This window comes from Schistocerca piceifrons, chromosome X (genome assembly GCF_021461385.2).
Source record: "Schistocerca piceifrons isolate TAMUIC-IGC-003096 chromosome X, iqSchPice1.1, whole genome shotgun sequence".
Lineage (NCBI taxonomy): Eukaryota > Metazoa > Arthropoda > Insecta > Orthoptera > Acrididae > Schistocerca > Schistocerca piceifrons.
The window spans coordinates 435,283,298-435,301,683 of NC_060149.1; the positions used below are offsets into that span (position 1 = coordinate 435,283,298).

The 18,386-nt window shown below is 42.8% G+C and overlaps 1 protein-coding gene across 3 annotated transcripts in view; it reads left to right on the top strand.

Annotated features, from left to right (window-relative positions):
* Window positions 1–18,386, top strand: part of LOC124721743 — an 855,569-nt gene that overhangs the window by 403,622 nt on the left and 433,561 nt on the right. For all 3 annotated transcript variants that reach the window (XM_047246845.1, XM_047246844.1, XM_047246846.1), the window contains 2 exons: window positions 668–768; window positions 10,138–10,270. In XM_047246845.1, the coding sequence (XP_047102801.1) occupies window positions 759–768; window positions 10,138–10,270 (143 nt within the window). In that variant the 5' untranslated portion in view covers window positions 668–758. The remainder of the gene's footprint in view (window positions 1–667; window positions 769–10,137; window positions 10,271–18,386) is intronic.

The following is an 18,386-nucleotide window of genomic DNA, read 5'->3' on the forward strand; positions in this document are numbered from 1 at the left end:
TGACAGCTGAAAGCGTAATTAAAGCTTTCGCAATACCACAAACGTCTCCACAAGGCAACGGTGTAATTTCTTTTCGTGTTTCTTAATGCAGACGGTGTGTTAGTGAAAAGACTGAACGTATTAGGTGGCACAGATAACGAAAAAGATTTTACGTCTGGGCTAATATAGTAATCTAGCATTTGTGTATAGATCTTTTAGTGTGTTGTGCATTCACAAGCGCAGCACCCACTTTGTCGACTATATACGCCATTTGCAGCATTCCAGGCTTACGTTATCATTAGAAGCGACTATTCTGGGCTGCAAGGCGAGTTAGTGCCAGCCTTGAAACGTTCTGTTCCCTTCCGCAGCGACAGCAGTTGGCGCTCCCATGCCGCTACTCACGTGGCGCAGAAACTCGCCGTGTAGCCGCTTCTTCCAGCCGTAGCACTGCCGCTTGCTACATGTTCGCACAGTTTTTATATATCTAGTATACTACACACTGTATTAGCTCGTGTCGGCTAAATTCTGCAGAAGCTAATGAATCCAGGTTCCGGTTGGTTTAAGCTGAAGGACGGGCACAAGCGGCTTAGATGGAGAAAGCTGCTGTATCATGTCAGGTTTTAATGTAAACAGCAGAATCCAACTGCTGCAGAACAGCGCCTTAAAGTGTGCAACTAATTTGTTTCAGTGGTCGCCGCAGCTGTCATCGGAACCACCGCCATGTTGAACGAGTAACGGCGCGGCGCTGTCGTTCCGACACTGCCATAACAACTAGCAAGATGCCCACAGGTACGCATGCATGCCTTTCTGCTCGGTGTATCTATTCGTGTGGTCGCTTGCTTCTGTCTTTTCCGTATCCCACACTTCAGCAGATATTTTAATGAAAACATGTACTCATTTGCTAAAGCAGTTTGATGCTCATTCTTTGCAAATGTAGATAGTTGTTTAATGGTAAATAATGTGCATCAAATGAACTTAACTCATTTAATGGCTTATTTTAACACTGGTTCCTGCGTTTCCGTCGCGAGCTCGCCAGTATGATATTTTTTTGCTAGTTTCATATTGTATCCTATGCCATATATGGAGCCAAACGAGTAAACTGTCGCTCTTCTAGGGAAAGAATTCGTGCTTATCACTTTCGAAATTATTTCCTTGTTTTATAGATAATTTTAATCAATATTTAAGTTTGTGTATGTTAAATGCTCGATTTAGAAAAGTACAGAAAAGTCATCATTTTGAGTAATCTATCCAGATAACACTCGTTTCTGCCTTCAATTTTCAATTGGCAGCTTTGAAGGGCTGAATCATGAAATGATGTTGTGTTGTATGTAATTTAGGCTGCGTATCATTTCTAAGGACACGTACATTGGCACTTTTTTACCATTAAATTAGTTCCTGCAAATTCGGTCATATTTCAAGTACTAACTTAAAAGCTCAAGCCTCATACGCCTGATAGTACTTGTTAGGAAAAGAGAGATGTTATCCGTTATTTATTTATTTACTTTTTGTTTGGTTGGTTCGATGGAATCGTAGGAGCCAAAGCTGCGTGGTAATGGAACGAATAAATACATAGTTCACAGAATGCTGATAAGCAAAATTAAAAAATATGAAATTAGTAAAACTCGAAAATGTGATTGTGTATACGAATAAATAACACAGTACAGACAAGTTGTCAATTACTCTGAAGAACTACTATAAATCATACGAGAAGCGTGCCACAAGGTAACCTTTCAACTTTTATTTGAAGACTTTGGGTTCATTACTCAAGTTTTCTCAGCTCTGCTATAAGTCAGTTGAAAATGAAACCTACTGAGCAGTGTACACCTTTCTGCATAGTGCTTAAGGGGAAGTGTTATCCAAGTACGGATCGTTTTTCTGTGTAGTGTTCAGTGAATGAACGTCACAGTTTCTTCAAAATGAGCCAACGTTGTCAACAACAAACCCCCATGTAACTTCCTAGCGGATTAGAACTGTGTGCTGGATCGGGTCTCGAACCTGGGATCTTTTGCGGGCAAGTGGTCTGCTGACCGAGCTATTAAAGAACTACTGACGTCCTACCCTCCCAAATTGTCTCGGACTTTCCAAACTTCGCAGAAGTTCAGCAGCACATCTTGCTGGACTGGCAAACCAGGAAGAAAGGATACTGCGGAGCCACGGCATAGCCTGCATTCACAGTGGCACCAGAGGTCGCCCGATAATATCGGCCGTGAGCTTGGTCACGGTGCGTCCGATCTCCGTCAGTCTGTGGAGGGGTCAACGAGGTTAGATTAGAATCTGTTCTATTTATGAAGTGCTTTAGTGCGAAGTATCCTGTTAAAAAGAGGCCGAATGCGAGTAAATAAGCTATATCTGTATCGAAAAGACGTGGGAGAGTGCTGTACCCTCCGTCATCAGTGCCTGGAATTACAAGTTCTACGAATATGTGACATTAAGGAAAAAACGCCACTCCACAAAAGTTAAAAACGCTTTAACTTTGTGATACCACTTTCTTTCTCGTATCTCCGATTTGCGTTAGGAGGAGCCGCTACCTGTCAATCTAACATGCCATACTTCATGTTTTTCATATTAAACGTGTATATTACGAAAATATGTGATTTTAGTGATACACAATGTTAAGGATCTCTCCCAAACATGTTCTTTCGAATAAGGTTTATTATGCTACATTGATAGGATGTGCCACTTCGATGTGTGAAGGTTTTGTCAATGAGGTTGTAAGCACATCATGGTTAAGTTGCGTAGTGAAAGTAGATGCTTTTTCTATTATATGGTGCACGGATAAAATTTGCATGTGAGTAAGCAAGTATTATTTAATTAATGAAAGGTAGATTTGTGGTTTCACAGCAGCTCGCTTTATTGTAAATATGATGAAAATTAATGCAGTACTGACAGTATATTCAGACTCTAATATTGGAAACTTCAATGTTCTTTAAACATTTGCTCAGTGGATTTGAGAAAGGAATTAACAACGTTTCTTATGGCAGTATTATTTCAGATTGAGTGTAGCTTTTAATAAAGAAAATCATTGTATTTTTAGTGCACGTACCCAAATCTTAGCTCCAAAATTCGGTATAGAATAAATTTAACATATCGTAGTATCTGAGGTGCAAGAGTGAAGGCATTAGCTTTTAAATTAGTCTTTAGGACGTCGTAAATAGCATCCAACATATTATAGAAAAACTGTGAAGTTGTACTTTTCAGATAGTGGTATAGACTTTAATATTGGAAAGATGCAATCGCTAGATGTCAAATACCGAAATGTCATGTCTAGTGTTACTGGGATCAGAACTGCTTCTTTAAGGTGAATATCGTATAATTTCATAGTGCTCGAATAACACCGCTAGAAGTATACGAAATTAGCTTTCGTTATCGGGAAGTGTTTCACGTATGAGTCTTCGGCTTTACGAACTCAAGATGATTAATAGTGACTTGAAAAGGAAGATCACAAAAACAATGTTTTGCTGAATGTATTTGAAGTCTTTGATTGCCATTTAGCATACGTATGAAAGATAAACAAAGTTTAGAATAAGACACTCAGAAGACGTGATGCACTAAAAAGTGGAAACACACTGCACCACATTTGCAAACCCATTCTTGTACAGAATCGCCAGCCTTCTGACATAAAACGCGAGTAAGAAGTAATAATAAATTGTAGACAGCTAATGTCCACCTACCATAACCCAGAAAAGATCCACTGCAGTAACTTTAGGCATACGGTACGTCATCCTTCTCACTTGAACAAATTATTTTTTGAGGTTTAATTTACGCCTAGAATTTCCGATAAAGGGTTTGCCTACTTGTGATCTCCAATAAAACCTGCGATTTCAGTCCATAGATTCTGAGCTATATTCCGGTTATGATAGTTTTATCATCAGGATGCCACAAACTCACTCTTTATTGGATTAAGCAGTTTCTCACAGCCTATATGTGAGAACGTTGGTCGATTTGATCGACGAAAACAAACTGATTTGAATTGTACCGAATCTCGTCCGAAGTCAATACGTCTGGGCGATGGGGTCGGCTACAGTGTGACCGCGTTCATAGTGGCGTTCTGATTTGATGTCGGTCGTCGGCGGATCCGTGGATGTCGGTGCCACTGTGACCGCAGTCTTAGCCACAGCCAGGGGGATTGTTTTCAGAATCTGTTCACACCCAGGAGCGGAGTGTGTGCTGATTTCCGGTTCTGGACACTGTTCCGACTTGCCAGGGAATAAATCCCATGATCGAGTATATGTACGGGGATATCTGAACTAGAATTCTGAGGCACCTGAGCAAAGCCCTACCCGAAGCCTGCGAACTGACACCGGAGATCTGCCGCCGAAGTATAATACAGTCTTGAGGAAGAGCCAACAGAATCGACATCAGTGGGATATTTGGGAAACGTAGAGGCGAATAATATATGAGAGATGGGGCTGCAGTGCGGTAGTCAGTTGACGCTGTGGCGCCTCCCCACTCCACGCCCCCCCCCCCCCCTCCTTCCCCCCACACACGAGTGTGCATGGCTTCCGAGATATGCGCCTTCTGGCCCGGACTGGCAGGTGCGTGCTGCTTTCCTACGTGCTTTCCTGCGCAGCGCCTCAGCGCGGGATTCGGAATGCTGTCGCCTGAGCGACGGGTTTCCCGCCAGGCAACACTGGCACGCAACGATGGCACATGACGCTACACAGAGTCGCTGCCTGCAACCAATCTTCCTAAAGGTGCGTCCACGCGATGTCTCTTCTTTTTTTTTATCAACTTTGCGCATGCGCTTAAATTTCCAACAGCGCAAGCACGCATGCGTATTTGTGCATATGGAATTTCTTTTATTTGAGGGCGAGCGTAAAATTGAATTGCTCACCTATTCGGTGGGAATCTCTAGGGCTGCTTAGCGGACGACAGCCAGCTGGAGTTCATGTGTGTTCTGTTGTTTAGTGTGTTGAGTTTACGCATCAAAGCGATTTGTGTGTAATAATGTCTGTTGACTTCGAAGGACGCACGCTGAAATTTACATATGATTACAGACTAATACGAGTAATATGGAATGCCGCTTCAAAAATAATACGGATACAAATTTGATACCCTAGCGTCAGGTATTAAATGAAGACTCCGATCATATTACTGTAAAGAATGTCAGTCTCGAAGTAGGAAAACACAGAAGCAGCCTACAAATTTATGAACAGTGCGTATGAAACCTGTGGAGGAACATTCATTAATAGCACAACAGTTGCGGAGCCTGATATCTGAACAAAAGAAAAGAAGGGTTTGGTGAAGCCCCTCAACAAACCACTAGAAATGGAAATAAAGAACATTGATGAAGCAAAAGATTGGAAAACACGACCTCCATTGAAATTGATTCTGGGGTCTAAGACATTTCCGAATTTTACGAGTCCGAGGAAGTTTTATATATGTGTGTGTCTATTTTGACTGAAGTTTTGTAAACAGCTTTTTATAAAATAAAATTAAATTAAATGACGTACTGAACGTCAAATTAACCTTTGCATAACGACTAAGAACCTCCCTTAATATTTCCTCAGTTTCATGAATAATCACTTAAATTTTCTGTTTTGAAATGCGAAATAAATAGCTCAAAGTAGTATGTAAGTCGGTGGTTGCCAGCCTTATCACATGCAGTTTCCCAAGAAGAAGATCGAAAATCTCTCTGTGACCACCTCCTGAAATTTGCAAACAGAATATTGCCGCCAATTTGTGTTTCTATGCCTGTGTTATTTATGTACTGTCTTACCCATAATTGCTTTAGTGTTTTCTTCTTCTGTCGCCTTTCATCTCAATAAATGCAGCACAAATTTCCGAGCGCCTGGAAATTCAATTCATAGTTCGTTTTTTTTTTAATTACTCTTCCTGCTCTGAGATTAACAGGTCAAGGGGTTGCCCTTTCATCTGCACGTTCAGCGATTTCAGTTTTATAACGATCGCCCAACCTGACCATAACTCGATAATTCGTTCAAGTGTTTCATAAGAAGTCTCCTTCGCGAACGACCTGCTGTTCAACGATTTCTAATAAACTTACAGCTCTCATTTAATTACCCAAGGTTCCTTTTCATGCCCAGGAGGAACTGTCAGTATTCCGGGATATATCAGCAATGATAATTCAAAGCAACCAGTGTAGCAAACATGGGCTCTAAATTCGTACCTTAAGAGCTGTGAGCATTTTTCAGTCTTCGATATTGGGAAACGAATCTCATTTACTGCAAACTCTTTGCTTTCCATATTTTGAGAGGTGGTAGTATGGACAAAAAAAAAGAGAGAGAAAGAGAAAAAAGGTCCAGTAGCATAGGCTATGAAGTGCAAACGTTGAGAGCTATGAGCTCTTTTTTCAGTAGAAGAGAGATGTTTCACACTAGCGAAGATGAAAAAGTGCTCATAGCTCTTAAGTTACGCGTTTTAGAGCCCATGTTTACTAGAATTTTTTTGCTTCGAATGATCGTTCCTGTCATGACCATGAACACTGATCGTTCATTCAGGGACAACCTGTATATTTTTAGTTCCATCAGAATTTCCGCTGTTCGTGACACGACTTAAAGGTCGATCCCTCCGATCGTCAAATTTATTTGCTTTTAGAGAAATGAACACATTAACATTTTCCCCAGAACTGTTGGAGATAATTGGTAATCGCTTCGCCATTTCAATTATAGTCGAGATCTGGCAAATCTGACTCCATAATATTTTCTTCGATCGTTACCATTTAGCGGATTGTAGATAATTGCATAATGAACTTCCTGGAATAAAATTTGTATGCTGCCCTGGAAGTTTTCTGTTCTGATAAATTTTTCACTTCTTTCGCTGATACTAGCAGTATGTTGGCTGTAACAATCCTCGTGCAGTGATTTAGGACTTCCCTCCCCCACCTGTCGCTTTCAAGGTCATACCTTTCCTCTCCCATCGCCCCTTTCCCTGTGTAGGCCACCTGTGCTGTGTTCATTTAGGATCTAGTTACTTTTACTATAATTTATGACCCAATATGTTTGCCACAATCAAACATAGTTGCCTAAGATAAGTCTGGCACTATGATATCAAACCCATTGTAAAACCAGCAGGAAATTAAAACACTCTAGGTGAGATAGATTGCATATTGCATGGTCTGTTTATTTAGGAACGTTTTTGTATCCCTGTTGACCTGTGTAGTAACGTTAAAAAAAAAAAAAGAACGCAGCAGTTGACACGAGACACCGCCAGCGCTGTGGCCTGAAATTAAAAAAGTAAGATATTTGTTTGTTAAAAACGGTTTCTGACTTTTAGAGCATTATAATTTTTAATTATTTTTTATCATGAAGAGCACCTTTTTTACGTACATAAAACAAATGTAGTTGTTGTAAGGAGCTTGCACTAGCATCAGACAACATTACCAGGAATGTTGTCAGAGATCGTCATTCAAACACACATGAAGACTATCGTAGATGCAAAACTTCCAGTTTTTTAAACAGTTACCGCTGCATGTGCATGGGACAGAAACGTTTATTTACCTAAACGAATACCACTCTGGACCTGCTCCACCGGCCAAGTAACAGGATGCACGCGCTACTTCCTCAAAGCATTTGCGTAGCGTGTAGGGTCGAACCAGCATCCCCGTTGAACGTTGTCAGAGTAGGCTAAACCCAAGAACACTTATAATGTACTACGCTTTTGCCGTTGCCTGCGTGACCGCTTGCGCCTCTCGTGCAAAGGCCGATAGCAGCTGCAGGCCAAGTGCTCACAGATGCTGCGGCTGCTGCCGTCAGTCAAATCACCGCGCTGTGGTATGCTGTGACCCTCATCCAACTGTCGACACACCACGGAAACCACCACAGCCGACGTGATTAGATCTGACACAGCTATCCCACGTGCAGTACGAGCGTGGAATGGTCGATGTTGCTGACATTGATTCGGTTAGGGGTAGCATATATCTCCTGCCCTTGGGCAGTGCACGTGCAAGAACTTGCTCCCCTTTCAGTTGCTTGCAGTGCACTGTGTGATCTACATTTTGCATACATAATCTGATCAAACGTAACAGGACACCTACCAGTGTGCATAAATACGAAGTGTGTCTGCCGGTCGAAACGCATACCATATTTAAAAAGGAAATAGTGACTAGAAGTAAAAAAGTTTATATATAAGTGGGATTTGCGTACATTTGTCTGGTACATAGCTCCGCCTGAGAGTTTTGTCGTGGGTAGTTCCCGACATCCACACGTTATTCCAGGACTGGTTTCTCATCTCTGCATTTCGAATGAAGTTGTGTACATTCCAATTGTTTTGTTTCCAAAGAAGTGTAGTGTAATATTCTCAATGATTATTTTGGAATCATAAGACGATACGACAGTACCATTCCATGAGATAGAAAGCCGTCTCAACGCCAGCGCGACAGTGACTGTGTAAGTCGCTAAAACTACATACAAAATTCACAGCCACGCGAGATTTCCTGTTGCAACTCTATAAACATGATGCACACACCGACAGGCAGCGATAAAAGAGAGGGAAAAGAACGGCTGTAGCGAAAACACACACACACACACACACACACACACACACACACACACACACACACACACACACACACACACGATTAGAGAACGATGCAGAATGCTGAACAAAGCTTATTCATTTTCCAGTTGCGGTACATAACATGGGTAACAAAAGCATGGTGTGTACGACCGGGGTATTTTGTACCGCTATAATGATAATCACAGCCACACAAACATGCGAGAATTCCTTTAACATACACTTTGCAACAATTAGGAAGTAAACAAATTCATTGAGGGAGTAGCGCGTGCATCGTGTTAGTGTTACGAAATACCCCCCCCCCCTCCCCCAATACAGGAACTATTGACTGACTGGCAAACTATCTCCCAGACAGTGCATTTATTCCAAAAATACATACATTATGGAGTTTTGGGCCATTGATCTATGTGCTGTACTGTGTAACACATTTAAAAATGCCTGCTGCAGAACGCATGTTCCGTAGAAGTGTGAAAGTAGAAACCACTCGTACTTAATTGTTTGTTTATGGAGTATTGTCACCCTATTACTGATTCCTCTGCACAAAAATGGGGGGGGGGGGGGGGCGCTGAATTGCTGAAGGTCTTTTTAAGTAATAAATCTGCCACTACTATGTAGTGTGTATTTAAAAAAAAGTAAACTGTGGCTTACAGCATAAAAAACTTATTTTATGAACAAGTCCATTACTAACATTTCATTCCTAAGATGAAACTTCTGCTACCTCTGTTATTTAACTCCCATCCCCATTCCATTTGCAAATGGTGCTTGGAATGACTGACTGACTGACTGACTGACTGACAGACTGACTGTCTGTCTGTCTGTCTGCCTGCCTGCCTGCCTGCCTGCCTGCCTGCATGCCTGCCTGTCTGTAAACCCCCACATTTGCTCTAATTCTTGGATTCGTCAATGTGATCATTTCATGAGATGTGTGTAAGAGGAAATGTAATGTTGCACAACTCTTCCAGGAATGTACTACTGTTGCATGTAGTAATTCCACTTTAGGTCATTCCGAATGGTTATTTCCAGGTATTTTAAAACTGTGACTGTTTCTAGTGATTCGTCATCAATAGTGTTATCGTACAGTACTGGATTTCTGTGCTTATTTAAGGGCACTGCATTACATTAACTTACATTCAGTGTCAACTACCAATCTGTGTACCAATCATCAAATCTCCAAATGTCTTCTGGCAATTTTCTACAGTCTTCTCGCAGAGGTATGCTCTTATAGACAACTGCATCATTTGTGACCAGCCTCTTAGAGCTTCCAGGATAATTCATAGGATCATTTATAATGGTGGAGGTGCTTTGCAAGTGTGCCACAACCAATCACATGACATGTTGTTATCAGTAGTGACAATGTGCGATCCATGTTTTCTTCTTCTGCTATAGAGTACATAAGTCACAACAGTAGTACCACATGTGTTTTGTCCTTGAAATAATATGTATTTTAAAACATAATATTACAGAAAATTTTGTATGACCCAAGTTCAATTTTTTTTTTCATTTGTGATCATAAATCTGTAATTATATTTGTGTATTACAATAATAACCTGCAATAGTTTTGTAGACATACTGTTATTCTCTGCTTCAGAACATGTACTTGTGGAAGAAATTTAGCACTTACTACAACAGGAGTTCTGTGAGTTTATACCCATTTGAGACACTTATTCCTCTTTGTATTTATTCCAGGATTTGAAAACTCTGCACTGAAGATGAGCTTCTCCCTTTCTTCACTGCAGCCCTCTAGTGGTAATCTAGAAGGCACAGAGCATGTGAAGATGAGGGCAGAAAGACCCTATAACAGCCTAACAAAGAAATCTAGGTAATACCCTTGTCTTATACTGAAATAATTCCAAATTCTAATTCTTCATCAGGTCATAAAATGTGTGTAAAGGATAATGTGTATCTGTACCAGAATGTCTGTCTGGAGGAAACAGTAATTGCAGCCAACATGAATTGGCTTTTTTTCCTTTTTCCTCCTTTAAAAAAATGCAGTTTGTTGTATGAAATAAATACTCAGAAGTTTTTCACTTATATCAGTCTTTTGTGTAATTGTAAATGTGATTAATTCAGAAAATGATCAGATATGTAACTAAACGCATGTAGTAGTTTTGTAATGGGGGGAGAGAGAGAGTGAGTGAGTGAGTGAGTGTGTGTGTGTGTGTGTGTGTGTGTGTGTTATAAATAAAATGTGAAATCATAGTTAAATTGAGAATTTCTCCTAGAATTTTGAATGTGATTGTAATCTGTGGTATACTAGTATAGAAAATTGATGTTGGCTTGTTATAGGCCGTTTGAGAAATACACAACAGATAACAACCTGTAGTGTTCTTAGTCATAGTATTTAGGGGCTCCACTGGAAGTTGACTGAATTCTATGTGCAAAACTGTGAAGTGCAACATCCCTTCTGCCGAGAGAACCTAAAACTTGTTGTGGGGTTCAAGTTGGTAGAATGAACTGACTATTCTGTACACTGAACTGTTTGCTATTGAAGATATTCACCCACAAAATGTGTGATCAGTCATTGCGATCTTGTGTGGCAGAATGGTCACATACTGGTTTAGCATAAGGATATAGATGTGCCGAGGAAGTTGTCTCTTCAGGTCTGTGCAGTGACAGTTTCATGTGGAGAGATAGAGTTCAGCACATCACCTTATAAATACACTACACCAAACATGGAGACTATTTTGTCAATAAGCACTCTTTGTATGGATTATGAGAAACTCTTCTCTCCAAACAAATATATATCTTGTATCACTCTGCATTCTGGAATTCATTTGGGAAAAGAGAAACATCTAAGCAGTCTGCTGTTGAATCTTTGTACAATAGTGATGCATCAGTCAACAACTGCACACTTTTGCATCAAATAAATTTACATTTTGTGAGGAAAATGAAGAAGAAATGGTTCTTCATTGTCAAACTTTAAGAAAAGTTGCAATGTTGATCAAAAGCACATTATTTTGCTGTTAAATATGACTGGTTTCAATCATTTACATTTTAGATTGCAGATATCTCCGAGACAGCATCAGACAAAATATTTTGTGGGACAGTACGTTGGCTGCTTCATTAGTGTCTGCTTTTGCATGGTTTATCTGCACATACACTGGCTTCCATAAATTTGGTGTGAATTCGAAAACAAGGATTACTTTAGGAAACAACTGACATGAAATTTGAATATACTGTAATAACCAAATGCAAATTAACAACATTGCAATCACATTTTGCCATCTATACATAGCAGAAAACTTAATGTCATACTAACATTTTGCATACATTACCCAGGTATCTCCTTTTTCATGACTGTGACAGGATCAGATAGTAGTTCGGGTAGTGATGTAGGGCAGTTGCTTGAGTTGATGAACTAATAAGAAAATAATGATTATTTTCTTCAAATGAAGACAATGAAATCATTTATTTGACACAAATTATTTAAGTGTGTTTCTACTAGTTTAGTTCCAGAAAAATATTTGAAGAATGAGATTTTCACTCTGCAGCAGAGTGGGCACTGATATGAAACTTCCTGGTGGATTAAAATTGTGTGCCGGACTGAAACTCGAACTCTCTACCTTTGCAAAGGTCTCGAGTTCAAGTCTCGGTCCGACACACAGTTTTAATCTGCCAGGAAGTTTCAAAATATTTGAATATAATATACTCTTGTTCCAGGAATTCACTTCATTTTTGAAAAATCCTAACTGCTAGATGACCGACTTATGAGTTGTATAGATCATTTGATTGGAAATATCGTTTATGTGGTTAATTATTTAATTTTATGACAGTGGTGTAAAAAATTCAGTTTCGAAGGTTATGCATATGACTATTTATTGGTCATATAATTTTATTGAATACAAACTGCTCTAATCAGTTCCGTAGACCTGTGAATGTGTTTTGGCTTAGATTCAGTGGGTACAGGGAATAACAGAATAAGCCTTATGAAACTAAAAAGAAATGGGTACTGTGAAATAAAAACAAGACATTGACAAAAATAAAGGCAGTCCGTTTGAAAATGCACATCTTTGAACATCTGTGAAATCAAACTTTATTGCTGGGTAACATTCAGTATAGTTTTCCTCTACCCTGTACATCTCCTTAGCATGCTATCCTCAAGGAAGTCAAGATTTTGATGCTCAGGACTACCCTATTTTTTGACAGCACCTGTACTGAGACCATTTATTATGTGAGAAGGGTTCCTGTGAAGATAAAAAGCAAGTTTCAGCTGTCCACAGGAATGCTCAATAGAGTTCATGTTTGCAGGTTTGTAAACATTTCCATTAGGTTGATTCCTGCCTTCTGGAGTAAGATATTCATGAGATTGACTCTGTGCACTCATGCATTTTTGTTGTGAAAGATGAACTCTTCACTGAATTGGTGACTGAAGGACTGGACCCTGATGATATTGCACAGAACTTGAGTTGCTGTCAATAGAGACGAACAGCGTCTAACTTACTTATGTAACAGTGACCCAAAACATGACTAATCCACCTTCCTGCTGAACATGTGGGGCTGGATGGCTAAACTCTGCATTAGTATCTGGCCTCCTTCATTACTTTGAAGATACCAAGATGTCAGACCAATCCTGCACTTATTGAGAGAACTCGACACCTTTGGTCCAGGTACCATTTCACAGTTTCAGGTGTTTCATTGACAAGCTCATTTTCGCAACATGATGGTGGTGGGATGTCTTGGTCTCCCTCTGCAATTCTTAACCCCACACTTGTCTCCATTACCAGATTAACAATTCGAATGTGTCCTATCAACCAGTCCCTTCTTTTAGTCAAATTTGTTACAAATATCTTTTTTGGCACAGTTCTAGTCAATATTTCATCATCAGTTACGAGATCAATCCATCAAATCTTCAGCATTCTTATGTAGTACGACATTTAAAATTCATCAACTCTCTTCTTGTCTGAACTGCGTGTCACCCGTGTACCACTTCCATTCGAGGCTACTCTTCAGACAAATAACCTCAGAGTAGACTCCCTAACACTTAAATTTAAATTTGATGTTAACAAATCTCTCTTTTTCAGGAATGCTTTTCTTGCTGTAGACAATCCACAGTTTATATCCTCTTTACTTTTGCCATCAGTTATTTTGCTACCAAAATAGAAAAACTCATGTACTACTTTTAGTGTCTTGTTCCCTAATTAAGGCCGACCCACGCATTTTTGTGCGTAGCCGGTGACGGGGTAACGCGTAATTCCCCGCCCCGGGTAGACAGGTAGGACATGTACGTACCCCCTGGTAACGGCCAGGCCCAGGGAGGGGTGATTACCCGAGCTGATACCTTCTGAAAGTGCCGATTGGTCCCTCCGTCCGTTTGTCGGGAGGTGCGACCTGAGGTGTGCACAATCACCTAAGGCGGGAGGGCCCCCACAAGGGAGGAGCGCGCCACCGGAGACGCCGGTAATCATGGGGGCTTCCTCGCCTTCCACTATATCTGCTCACAAGCGTAAGTTCACTGAGTCTCAGCCACAGACAGTTCTTCCATCGTTGCCACAGTTCCTTGTTGTTTCTCGGTCTGACGAAGGTCACGACTTCTCCACGGTCAACCCTTTCATTATTCAGAAAGGTGTCGACGCAATTGCAGGTCCTGTAAAGTCTTGTTCCAGATTACGGAATGGCACCTTGTTGTTAGAAACAGTCAGTGCCCTCGAGGCACAAAAATTGCTGCGTACTTCACTGCTCCACACCTTCCCTGTCCGGGTTGAAGCGCACCGCACTTTAAATTCCTCGCATGGAGTCGTTTATACACGCTCCCTCGATGGATTGTCTGACGAAGAAATTCAGCACTACCTGTCTGACCAGGGCGTAACGGCTGTTCATAGAGTTACGAAAAGGGTTGACACAAACATCATTCCAACCCGCACTGTGTTTTGACATTTGACAAAGTTCAACTCCCATCGAAAATCAAAGCAGGCTATGAGATAATTTCCGTTCGCCCTTATGTCCCAAACCCTACGCGTTGCTATCGGTGTCAGCGGTTCAATCACACCAGCCAGTCCTGTTCCAATCCGGCCAAATGTGTTACGTGTGGCAAGGATGCCCATGAGGGTGCTTGTCCACCTCCATCCCCTCGCTGCATCAACTATATGGGTGACCACGCTGCTGCCTCTCGAGATTGCCCTGTTTTTAAAGACGAAAAGCTCATCCAGGAAATCAGAGTGAAGGAAAAGGTGTCGACCTTTGCTGCTCGAAAATTATTGGCCAATCGAAAGCCCACCGTGCCTCAGACAGGAAAATACAGCACTGTCCTTGCTTCTCCTCGGCCAACAAAGGAGGCGGCCACGCAGACTTGCGACCTCACCTTTAGTGCCCCGGTCGTCAGATCGGCCAGCGCAAAGATCGCCCGTTCAACCTCACCACTTTCGCCTGCCCACTCTATGGCTCACCCTTCATCGGGTTCTGCTAAATCTCGATCCCAAAAGTCAGACACCAAGACTTCGAAAAAAGAGCGTACTCGTGAAGATTTTTTACGTACCCCAACTTCACAACCATCGGTTCCTCCTTCATCTAAACATCATATTTCCAAGAAGGCTACTAAGAAACCCAGTTTATCTCCTTCTCCGCCAAGGCGTGTCCCATCTACAGCACCACCTGGCGGAAATCGCCCTCGGCCGTCTTCTGTGTCGCCGAAGCGCACTGCTGGCGGCCGATCAACCGGCCGATCGCTAGTGGCAGGAGCTGCTCCTGAACAACCTATGGATCAGGATCTTCTGCCTTCGGCTGAATGCCATTCCATGCTGTCGGTCGCAAGCTCTGAGCAGTCGTTGAGTTGACGGCAACCTTGGTCACATTCCTCCATTTTCTGTTCACTCTATGTCCATTATCCACTGGAATATCCGCGGCATTCGAGCCAATTGGGATGAATTGTCGATCCTCTTACGATCCTACTCGCCGGTCATCTTCTGTCTTCAGGAAACAAAGCTGCGTCCCCATTTTCAGTCCGTCCGATCTGATCTCCCCTCTGTTGAAAGCACTCCAGCCCATGGAGGACTCATGATTCTTCTCCATGATACTCTCCATTATCACCCAATCCACTTAAACACTTCCTTCCAAGCTGTCGCTGTTCGTCTTTCACTTTCTGGATATACCTTTTCTCTTTGTACTGTATACATTCCATCGTCGACACCAATGGCACGAGCTGATCTCCTTCATCTTCTTGGTCAGCTTCCACTCCCCTATTTGCTGGTTGGGGACTTCAATGCCCACCACCCGCTTTGGGGATCTCCACATCCTTGTCCACGTGGCTCACTATTGCTAGACGTCTTCCACCAAGCGGATCTAGTTTGCCTCAACACTGGGGTCCCTACATTTTTGTCTGCCTCCACGACAAATTTCTCTCATTTGGACCTTTCGGTCGGTACTGTTCCGCTAGCTCGGCGCTTCGAATGGTTCGCCCTTGATGATACACACTCGAGTGACCACTTTCCATGTGTCCTTAGACTGCAGCCTCAACTGCCATATATGCGCCCGCGACGCTGGAAGTTTGCCCAAGCCGATTGGATACTCTTTTCATCTCTAGCGACATTCGATGACCGTCACTTTCCCAGCGTCGACGATGAGGTCACACATATTACCGACGTTATTCTTACAGCTGCGGAACGTTCAATACCACGCACCTCCGAATTGCCCCGGCGCCCCCCAGTTCCTTGGTGGAACGAGGCGTGCCGTGACGCAATACGTGAGCGGCGACGTGCTCTTTGCGTTTTCCGCCACCATCCTACTTTGGCCAACTGTATCCGCTATAAGCAGTTCCGTGCGCGATGCCGTCGCGTCATCCGCGATAGCAAGAAGGCAAGCTGGAAATTCTTTATTAGCTCATTTAACACCTTCACTCCCTCCTCGGAAGTTTGGAGTCGGCATCGACGGTTCTCAGGCGGGCCTAGTTTCTCCCCGGTCTCTGGGCTCACTGTCGCGCATGATACATTAGTGTCCGGCGTTTCCTATCTTTCGGCTCGCTGTCTGCGATCCCTCAACACCCTCCGTGTCTTGAATGGTACCTCCTGGGGAGCGGACCGAGTGGTCCTTCTCCGCCTCTATCGCGCCTTAGTGCGCTCGAAATTGGACTATGGGAGCATAGTCTACTCCTCTGCTCGGCCGTCTATTCTTCGGCGTCTCGACTCTATCCACCACCGTGGATTACGTTTAGTGTCTGGAGCTTTTTACACCAGCCCTGTGGAAAGCCTTTATGCTGAGACTGCTGAACTTCCGCTGTCCAATCGGCGAGCAGTCCTTCTGAGTCGTTATGCTAGCCATCTGTCTTCCATGCCTGCTAATCCAGCCCATGACATTTTTTTCGACGCCTCCTTTGATGTAGGGTATGCAGGCCGCCCCTCCTCCCTACTACCACCGGGAGTCCGCTTCCGTAAACTGCTCCATTCTCTTTCCTTCCGCTTTCCTAAAACCTTCTTGACAACTTGGGGTACAGCACCGCCTTGGCTCCGTCCCCGGATCTGCGTGCTCCGTGACCTTTGTCAGTTTCCCAAGGATGGTACCACTTCACTTGTTTATCGTCGGGCATTTTCTGCTCTATGTGCACAAGTGAAGGAAGCCACATTTATTTACACTGATGGCTCAAAAACATCGTTTGGTGTAGGGAGTGCCTATATTGTTGGCGACACCCCAAATCAATTTCGGCATCCCGACCAGTGTTCGGTTTATACTGCGGAGCTTTACGCTGTTCTCCAGGCTGTCCAATACATCCGCCGCCATCAGCGGATACAGTATGTTATCTGTTCAAATTCTCTCAGCTCTCTCCTCTTTACCCTGTCCACCCTCTCTCTGGTCCACCGGATTCAGGACTGTCTGCACTTGCCCCACCTGGGGGGCGTCTCGGTGGCGTTCCTCTGGCTCCCGGGACACGTTGGTATCTGTGGAAATGAGGCGGCCGATATAGCGGCCAAGGCTGCAGTCTCTCTTCTTCGGCCAGCTATTCAATCGAATCCCTTCGCCGATCTACGGAGCGTTTTATGTCGTCGTGTTGTTCCTTTATGGCACGCACATTGGTCGACACTTCCCCACAATAACTTGCGGGACGTGAAAGCTTTTCCATGGCTTGGACCTCTTCCTCCCGAACGCGTCGTCGGGAGGAGGTAATTTTAACTAGACTCCGGATAGGGCACTGTCTTTTTAGCCATCGACATGTTTTAAGCGGCGATCCTCCCCCACTCTGTCCCCACTACTCTCAGCTGTGGACGGTAAGACACCTTTTAATTGAGTGCCCCTATTTTACTCCGTTACGCGCCCGTCTACAGCTGTCGCCTGATATATCGTCCATTTCAGCAGATGACACGCGCTCGGCCGATCGCGTTCTCGAGTTTATTAGTGCCAGTGAAATGACGTCAGTCATTTGAAGCTTTTTTTGGGGACAACCAACCCCTTTCTGTAGTGGATGTTTAAGCCTTTTTTCTGCTTTTAGTTTCTCCAATTTTTTGAGTTTCGTTCCCATTGCTGCTGGTTTCCATTTTCGGTTTTTTACTGTTTCCTAAGTCACGGACCGGGCGCTAATGGCCATAGCAGTTTTGCGCCCTAAAAAAACCAAAACAAAATAATGTTCCCTAATTCCCTCAGTGTCGCCTGACTTAATTCAACTACATTCCATCATCCTTGTTTTACTTATGTTGATTTTCATTATATAACATCTTTTCAATGCATTCTGTTCAACTGCTCTTAAAAAACTGCAAGCCTCAAAGTTTTTATTTCTTTTCCCTGAGCTTAACTCCTTAAGAACAATTATCTTTGGTTTCCTTCAATGCTTTGTCAATGTAAAGATTGAATAACATTGAGGATAGGCTACAACGCTGTCTCACTCCCTTTTCAGCCACTCTGTACCTTCAATGTCCTTTGACACTTACAACTGCAGCCTGGCTTGTGTATGTAAATAGCCTTTTGCTCTCTGTATATTATCCCTGTTACCTTAATTTCAGAGAGTATATTCCAGT